General features: G+C 41.7%; 1 protein-coding gene across 3 annotated transcripts in view; it reads left to right on the top strand.

Moving 5' to 3' along the window:
- Nucleotides 1–9,740, top strand: part of METTL16 (methyltransferase like 16) — a 94,145-nt gene that overhangs the window by 6,824 nt on the left and 77,581 nt on the right. For 2 of the 3 annotated variants that reach the window (XM_003799076.3, XM_023518736.1), the window contains exon 2: nt 1,915–2,042. In XM_003799076.3, the coding sequence (XP_003799124.1) occupies nt 1,915–2,042 (128 nt within the window). Of the gene's footprint in view, nt 1–1,914; nt 2,043–9,740 lie in introns of those variants that run through there. The other variant, XM_023518735.1, reaches the window with a different exon arrangement.

The raw sequence follows: 9,740 nt of genomic DNA on the forward strand, positions 1-9,740 counted from the left end.
TTTTTTGGTTGCAGCCATCATTGTTGTTTGGCGGCCCGGGCTGGGGATTCGAACCCGCCACCTTAGGTGTATGTGGCTGGCGCCTTAGCTGATTGAGCCACAGGCGCCGAGCCAGAAGGTATTTTCAATTTTAGTGAGTTTATGATACCTTACCAAATATTCAGTCCTTGCAAGGCCCACTGTAAAAAAACCAATCTCGAATATTCTTGGCTGTAGATCATACTGCCTTCTGTTCTTTGATTCTCTCTTTTTTTTTCCTTCATCATAAAAGGAAGAAGAGATGTTCTTTGCTTTTCTTAAAGGAATAGTTTTTTGTTTTTTGTTTTTTTGAGTCTCACTACGTTGCCCTTGGTAGAGTGCTATGGTGTCACAGCTCACAGCAACCTCAGACTCTTGCGTTCAAATGATTCTCTTGCCTCAGCCTCCCAAGTAGCTGGGACTACAGGCACTTGCCACAAGGCCCAGCTATTTTTTGTTGCAGTTGCCATTGTTGTTTAGCTGGCCCAGGCTGGGTTTGGACCCACCAGCCTCAGTGTATGTGGCTGATGCTGTAACCACTGTGCTACGGGTGCTGAGCTTAAAGGAATAGTTTTAAAATTTCTTCCCTTAATTTAACAAAACGAGTTTCTATGCTGTGTGTGTTTTTTATCATGATAAAACATACACAACTAAAAATGTACCATCTTGACCATTCCATGACAGTAAATGATAATGGCTGTTGTACAACCATTATTACTGTCCATTTTCAGAACTTTTTCATCATCCCATACTGAAACTCTGTACTTAGTAAATAGTAACTCCCCATGCCTCCGTCCTAGTCCCTGATCACATCTGTTGCACTATCTGTCTGTATAAATTCATTAATCTTAATACCTCATATAAGTGGGTAATATTTGGCTTTTTTTTTTTTTTTTTCTTGAGATAGAGTCTCACTATGTTGCCCTCAGTATAGTACCGTGGCATCACAGTTCACAGCAACCTCAAACTCTTGGGCTTAAGTGATTTTCTTGCCTCAGCCTCCCGAGTAGCTGGGACTACAGGTGCCTGCCACAACGCCTGGCTGTTTTTTTGGTTACGGTTGTCGTTGTTGTTTAGCAGGCCCGGGCTGGGCTTGAACCCGACCACAACTTCAGTGTGTGTGGCTGGCGCCCTACTCACTGAGGTATGGGTGCCGAGCCATCATTTGTCCTTTTCAATTAATTTTTCTAACCTCCTGGTTCATCACTGGCAGAACGATATTTGTCATTTTGTGTGTAGTTTATTTTCCATAACATATGAACATATAGTTCATTCCCTTCACATCCATGTTGTAGTGTGTGTCAGAATTTCGTTCTTTTTTATGACAATAATATTTACTGTACATATATATGTATATATATCACATTTTATTCGTCTGTTTATGGACATTTAAGTTTTTTTCCTACCTCTTTGCTGTTTTGAATAATGCTCCTATGAACATTTCATGTACAAGTATCTGTTTCAGTTCCTGATTTCAGTTCTTTTGGGAATATACCTAAGAGTGGAATTGCTGAATCATATGGTAATTCCATGTTTAGCTTTTTAACAAACTGCCAAACTCTTTTCCACAGCATTTTACATTCCCACCAGTGATGCATGAGAACTCCCAGTTCCTTCACATCCTTGCAAAACAGTTGTTATTTGCTTATTTATTTATTTAATAATAACCGTCCCAGTGGGTGTGAACTGGTATTCCATTGCGGTTTGGTTTGCATTTCCCTAATGACGCTTATTTGTGCTTATTTGTTGTACACATTTTAAAAACATAATTTCTACTTTTCTCACTTGATTGGCAAAGATGTGTTGGCTGTAAATGTTGACTTGGCATCTGTAGCTTTCTCCATTAATTTTTTTAAACTAAATGTGCTGATTTTTTCCCTTTTTTTTTTTTTAAAGATGGCTCTGAGTAAATCAATGCATGCAAGAAATAGATACAAGGACAAACCTCCTGACTTCGCATATCTGGCATCCAAATATCCAGATTTTAAACAGCATGTTCAGATAAATCTGAATGGAAGAGTGAGGTAGGTAACAGATTAAAAGTTGATACTGTATCATTCTAGTGTGTTCTAAGTGGGCACAATGTAGCAGAAAGCAGGCAGGACCAATAGAAAACCTGAATGTTAATGGTATTAAATTTCCCATGTGGCCTTGGACAAATGAAAGGATTGGACCAAGTGCTTTGTTTTTCTTTCTGTCTCTAAAAATTCTCTTCTCTCTCTCTCTCTCTATTTTTTTTTTTTTTTTTGAGACAAAAGAATTTCCCAATGTCACCCTTGATAGAGTGCTGTGGCGTCACAGCTCACAGCAACCTTCAACTCTTGGGCTTGCACAATTCTCTTGCCTCAGCCTCCCAAGTGGCTGGGACTACAGGTGCTTGCCATAATGCCCCACTCATTTTTTTTTTTTTCCGTTGTTGTGGTAGTTGTCATTGTTGTCTGGCAGGTCCAAACTGGGTTCAAACCTGCCAGTTCTGGTGTATGTGGCTAATGCCCTAACTGCTGAGCTATATGCACTGAGACACTCTCATGAAAGAAAATAAACTTTTTTTTTTCCTTTTTTTGTAGAGACAGAGTCTCACTTTATAGCCCTTGGTAGAGTGCTGTGGCATCATGCAGCTCACAGCAACCTCCAACTCCTGGGTTTAGGCTATTCTCTTGCCTCAGCCTCCGGAATAGCTGGGACTACAGGCACCCACCACAATGCCTGACTATTTTTTGTTGCAGTTTGGCCAGGGCCAGGTTTGAACCTGCCACCCACGGTATATAGGGCTGGCGCCCTACCCATTGAGCCACATGCACCACCCATCTCTTTCTTTTTTTTTTTTTTGTGAGACAGTCTAACTCGGTCACCCTGGATACAGTGCAGTGGTATCATCACAGCTCACTGCAACCTCAAACACCTAGGCTTAAATAATCCTTTCTCAGCCTCCCAAGTATCTGGGACTAATAGCATGCACCACCATACCCAGCTAATTTTTTCTATTTTTGGTAGAGATTGGGGTCTCACTGATGCTCAGTCTGGTCTCAGATTCCTGAGCTTAAGTAATTCTCCTATCTTGGCCTCCCAGAGTGCTGAGATTGCAAACATGAGCTATTGTACCTAGCCAAAATTTTCTTATTGTCCAAATTATTGCTTATCTTACAGAAATCCTGGAGTATTTGCTGACAATAATTGTGCTCTATGCATTCTAAAACTTAGTGATTGGTGAAGATCTAACAACATTGTTTTAATAAAATGTGTGTTTATTTTGATGCAAGGTAGGAAAATAATGAGGTCATTAAAATACCAATTTCACAGATAGTAATACTTAAGATGTTGCTAAATTTAAGTTAAAAAGTTGGTTTTTAGGCTCAGCGCCTGTGGCTCAAGTGCCTAAGGCGCCAGCCACATACACCTAAGGTGGTGGGTTTGAATCTAGCCTGGGCCCACCAAGCAACAATGATGGCTGCAACCAAAAAATAGCCGGGCGTTGTGGTGGGCGCCTGTGGTCCCAGCTACTTGGGAGGCGGAGGCAGGAGACTCACTTGAGCCCAGGCGTTGGAGGTTGCTGTGAGCTGCGATGCCACAGCACTCTACCCAGGGGGACAGCTTGAGGCTCTGTCTCAAAAAAAAAAAAAAAAAAAAGTTGGTTTTTAGGGTGGTGGCTGTGGCTCAATGGGTAGGGCGCTGGCCCCATAGACTGAGGATGGCGAGTTCAAACCCGGCCCCGGCCAAACTACAACAAAAAATAGCTGGGCGTTGTGGTGGGCACCTGTAGTCCTAGCTACTCGGGAGGCTGAGGCAAAAGAATCACCTAAGCCCAGGAGTTGGAGGTTGCTGTGAGCTGTGACACTACGGCACTCTACTAAGGGCAATAAAGTGAGACTCTGTCTCTAAAGAAAAGAAAAGAATAGTAGAATCACAAGGTTGAGGCACTTTGCTGACCTCTTTTTTGCTCCCCAGCCATCCCCTTGTGGCTTTAGAAATGGAGGCTTGGAATAGACTTAACTTGGGGGCTAAGATATCCTTAAAATTATATAAAAGTTTTTAGAAAATATGTTTATGTTCATTTTTCTAGGAGATAATCTTTAGTTTTCATCAGATTTTCAAAGGGATCTGTGTCCTCCCCTACCAAGTATACAAAGGTTAAGATCAAATATTCTGGAACTGTGGTTTCCAAGGTTTTTTTGAGACAGAGTCTCACTGTGTCTCCCTGGGTAGAGTACGGTGGCATCACAGCTCACAGCAACCTCCAACTCTTGGCCTTAAGTGGTTCTCTTGCCTCAGCCTCCCAAGTGGCTGGCACTACAGGTGCCTGCCACAATGCCTGGCTATTTTTGGTGGCAGTTGTCATTGTTGTTTAGGTTGTCCAGACTGGGTTCGAACTGGCCACCCTCGGTATGTGGCTGGCTCCATAACCACTGTGTTATGGGCGCTGAGCCTCCAAGCTTTTTTGATTGCCTCTCTACTAAGTAAAAAAATTGAGCACAGCCTAGATATGGACGCTTGTGCTACCTACTGTGTTACTATATTAAGCATATTTGAAAACATCAAAATAGAAATTAAAAATATGTCAAACATATTTTAAATAGGACTTCTAATATTTTCTTTGCATATTGTAGAGAATTGTCTTTGGCATTTTGCTTGATATAACACTCCAAAAGATTGAATTGGTATTTTTCTTTGTTTATAACTTCACTATTATTGTTTTAAAATCCTCGTGTGGCTGTTTATCATCGTAGCTTTAGGAAAGATATGATTTTGTTATTTTTTCTTCCTCTCTGTGCCTAGTAGTCTTATCAATAAAACACTGTGCTCTAGGAAAAGCCATAATAAATAAGAAAGACACAGTTGCCACATTTACACACTAGTTTCCATACTAGTGGGGAAAATGGACAAATATACAATCAGTTAACCTTTTAAGGGTGGCAGAATCTGTGGGGGGTGTATTGGAGTCACAGAGAGACCTCACTCTGACTTGCAATTTAGAGAATGATTTGAAACAGAAGGGTCTCTTCTGTTGTATTCAGAGGAATGGGTTGGAGTTAGCCAGGTAGAAAGAAGAGTTTTCTAGGCAGAGGGAGCAGCACATGCAAAGAGCACTGAGCTGGAGGAGAACTGAAAAAATTGAGTATGCCTGGGGTGTAGTGGACCAAGAGATAGGAGATGAGGCTGGGAGTGTTACATTTGTGGTACTTTCCTCTCACCGAGGAGTTTGAAATTGATCTTAAGGACATGGTATGGTAGGTTCTTATATCTTCAGGCTCACCCATTAACTTTCCTTACCCACTAAAGTTTTAAAGCAGGAGATAACTTGTTCAGAGTTGCATTTAAACAGATAAATTAGGAGCATGGGGGAGGGCGGATTGTAGAAGGAATTAAGACTGGAGGTCTACAAAGATAGGTTGTAAATAGTTTTAGTAATCCAGATTAGCTGTATTGATATTCAGATGGGCGGAGGCAATAGGAATAGAGATCACTGGATGAATTTGAGGAAAATTTACAAGTAGAATTAAGGGGATATGGTAGGAATGAAGAACTGAAAGCCAAGTATGGTGCTTGGAATTTTATCTTAGTAAGAGGAGACATGGTAGTGCCATTTACTGAAGTAGGGATAAATAGGGAACAAGGGGAATTGAACTAGTTTGGGGATGATATTTTCAATTTTGAGCATATCGGCTCTAAGATGTTTATTTTTATGTATTTATTTTTGAGACAGAGTCTTACTTTGTTGGCCTTGGTAGAGTGCTATGGCATCATAGCTCACAGCAACTTCAAACTCTTGGGTTTGAGCAATCCTCTTGCCTCAGCCTCGTGTGTAGCTGGGACTATAGGCACCCCCCATAACATCTGGCTATTTTTTGGAGACAGGGTCTTGCTCTTGCCTGGGCTATTCTTGAACTCCTGAGCTCAAGCAATCCACCCGCCTGGGCCTTCCAGAGTGTTAGGATTACAGGCATGAGCCGCCTCACCTGGCCCTGAGAAGTTTATTCTTTAGAGAGAACAGAGTTCTGTGAAAAGTGAGGGAAGTTTGGAGAACTGCATGTCATTGGGGCTGGAGGATACAGGATAGCAGGGTAGGGAATAACAAGATGAGACTAAAAGGAAAAGAACAAGTCACCCTGAAGCAGATCAGACAGATCTGCTATAACAATGTAGATTAAAGTGGGAGGCTGAGGCAGGTAGATTGCCTGAGCTCCTCCAGTTCTAGATCAGCTTGAGCCAGAGCAAGACCCCATCTCTAAAAATAGCGAGATGTTGTGCCAGGCACCTGTAGTCCCAGCTACCAGGGAGGCTGCAAAAGACAATTGCTTGAGCCCAAGAGTTTGAGGTTGCTATGAGCTGTGAGCTCACTCTACCAGGGACAACCGAGTGGGACTGTGTCTCAAAAAAAATAAATAAATAAAATTAAATTAAAGGTGGCTTGGCACCCGTAACACAGTGGTTACAGTGCTGGCCACATGCACCCAGGCTGGTGGGTTTGAACCTGGCCCAGGCCAGCTAAACAACAATAACAACTGCAACAAAAAAATAGTCGGGCGTTGTGGCGGACGCCTGTAGTCCCAGCTACTTGGGAGGCTGCAGCAAGAGAATCACTTAAGCCCAAGAAGTTGAGGTTGCTGTGAGCTATGACATCACAGCGCTCTACTGAGGGCAACATAGTGACACTCTGTCCCCCCAAAAATAAACAATTAATTAATTAAAAGTGTGCCTGATAACTAACAGATAATAGACAATAAATATTTGTTGAATACTTGAGAATAATTCTTGTATTAAGTTAAATACAGAATAATTCCTCTGTTGAACAGTATCCTGTATAAAAATAGTGTACTATTTTAGCCCATTTTGTGCTGCTATAGCATAATACCTGAAACTAAGTATTTTATAAAGGACAGAAATTTATTTCCTACATTTCTTTTTTTTTTAATTGAAGAGTTTATTTATTTATTTATTTACTAGCACTACTTAATCTTTGGGGTGGGAGGGTCAATGACTTTTAAGAAGGAAGTCCTGGCTGGTGCCTGTGGCTCAGTGGGTAGAGCGTCGGCCCCATATACTGAGGGTGGTGGGTTCAAACCCGGCTCCAGCCAAACTGCAACAAAAAAATAGCTAGGCATTGTGGGTGGTGCCTGTAGTCCCAGCTACTTGGGAGGCTGAGGCAAGAGAATCCCCTAAGACAAGGAGTTGGAGGTTGCTATGAGCTGTGTGACGCCACAGTACTCTACCAAGGGTGATAAAGTAAGACTCTGTCTCTACAAAAAAAAAAAAATGAAGTCCTAAATTACAAGTTAAACCTTTGAATTCTATCTGCTCAAGAAAAAGATTATACACAAAAACTATTTTTATCTAATTGTATTCAAAGCATTCATGGATTCTCTGAAAGTTTCTAAGTTCGTTACTCTGTTTATTTCTGTCTGCTTCATTAGAAAATTAAGGACAATGTCTCTGAATTATGTCAACCATTTTCTAAAAGATAATTCTATGATTTTCAACATGCTATAGAGCTTCATTTTTTAAATTTTCACTGAAAATTATTTCTCTAGACTTCTTTTTCAGATTTGACATTTTTGGGAAGGTTTTTTGCCTTTCACTTTATCTGATTTAGGGGGAAGTCACATTTAGTAATTTTTGTCTATCCCTTTATTTTTCATTTTGCTTTAATTTTTTTACGTATGTGCTATGGTCTAAAAGTGTCTCCCAAAGTCCATGCATTGGAAACTTAATCTCAAGCGCAACAGTGTTGAGAGGTAGGACCTAACAGGGAAGTGTTTAGGTTCCAAGGCCTCTGCCTCCTTGAGATTAATGGTGCTGAAGAAAGGGCTTTCTGGGAAGTGGGTTCACCCCATTGCACCTCCCATCGTGTGAGGACGTAGCAAGAAGGCCCTCATCAGATCTTTGATTTTGGACTTTAAAGCCCCCAGAAATGTAAGAAATATTCCAGGTGCAGTGGCTCATGCCTATAATCCTAACACTATGGGAGACTAAAGCATGAGGAGTTTAGGAGTTCAAGAATGAACAAGAATGGGCTCGGCACCTGTGGCTCAAGTGGCTAAGGCGCCAGCCACATACACCTAAGGTGGTGGGTTTGAATCCAGCCCGGACCTGCCAAACAACAATGATGGCTGCAACCAAAAAATAGCCAGGCGTTGTGGCGGGCGCCTGTGGTCCCAGCTCCTTGGGAGGCTGAGGCAGGAGACTCGCTTGAGCCCAGGAGTTGGAGGTTGCTGTGAGCTGTGAAGACATGGCACTCTACTCAGGGGGATAGCTTGAGGCTCTGTCTCAAGAAAAAAAAAAAAAAAGAATGAACAAGAATGAGGCCCCCTCTTTGCTACTAAAAATAGAAAAAAATAGCCAATCATTGTGGCAGACACTGTCCCAGCTATTCAGGAGACTGAGGCAGGAGGATCACTTGAACCCAGGCCCGGGAGTTTGAGGTTGCTGTGAGCTAGGTGCCATGGCACTCTAGCAACTGAGTAAGACTGTCTCAAACAACAACAACAAATAAAACCTTTATTACTAGAAATGCTAATGAGCCTTTTTGCTGGTTGAGAGTTATCAGGGTGGTGGTTACTTAAGGCTGTGGCAATTTCCTAAAATAAGACTACAGTAACGTTTGCTATATCAATTGATTCTTCCTTTCACAAAAGATTTCTCTGTAGCATATGATGCTGTGTAATAACATTTACCTATCACAGTAGAAGTTTTTAGAATCGGAATCAGTCTTCTCAAACCCTGAGATTGCTAAGTTTATGTAATATTCTAATTCCTTAGTTTTCATTTATTTGTTGTTGTTGTTGAGGTGGCATTTCATTATGTTTCCCAGGCTGGTCTCAACTCCCAACATCAAGTGATCCTCCTGTCTCAGCCTCCCAAACTGCTGGAATTACAGATGTGAGCCACCATGCCCAGCTTGTCATTTCAACTGTGTTCATAGGATGTTCTCCTGGAGTAGATTCCATCTCAAGATATTACAGAAAGTGATTAAATTGCTCATTTATAAGAAGCAGCTCCTTATCTGTTCAAGTTTTATTACAAGGTTATTGCAATTCAGTTATATGTTCAGGCTCTACTTTTAATTCTAGTTCTCCTGCTACTTCTACCACATCTGCAGTGAATTTTTCCACTGAAGTCTTGAACCCCTCAGTCATCCATGATGACTAGAATCAAGTTCTTCTAAACTCCTGGGTTTTTTTTTTTTTTTGGTAGAGACAGAGTCTCACTTTATTGCCCTCTGTAGAGTGCTATGGCTTCACAGCTCACAGCAACCTCCAACTCCTGGTCTGAGGTGATTCTTTTGTCTCAGCCTCCCAAGTATTTGGGACCACAGGCGCCTGCTACAACACCTGGCTATTTTTTTGTTGCAGTTTGGCTGGGGCAGGTTCGAACCTGCCACCCTTGGCATATGGGGCCAGCACCCTACCCAGTAAGCCACAGATGCTGCCCACATGTACCTTTCTTAATCAGTGTTGGCTCCTGTGTGTGGATTATAATGTGAGTGCCTTATAATGCTATGAAGGATTACAAAGGTTTTTCAGGGTAAGTTTGACCATACTGGATTTTCACTTCATGTGCTTTCTTTGGAAACTGACTTCCAAGTAAGAGCCCATCCCACTGTTTGATGACTTTAGAATTTGGGTAGCATCTCAGTTTACTAACTGAAATTTTATTCCCTGTGGTCCCAGCTCCTTGGGAGACTGAAGCAAGAGAATCACTTGAACCCAGGAGTTTGAGGTTGCTGT

This window comes from Otolemur garnettii, unplaced genomic scaffold (genome assembly GCF_000181295.1).
Source record: "Otolemur garnettii isolate 467f Iridium unplaced genomic scaffold, OtoGar3 scaffold00145, whole genome shotgun sequence".
Lineage (NCBI taxonomy): Eukaryota > Metazoa > Chordata > Mammalia > Primates > Galagidae > Otolemur > Otolemur garnettii.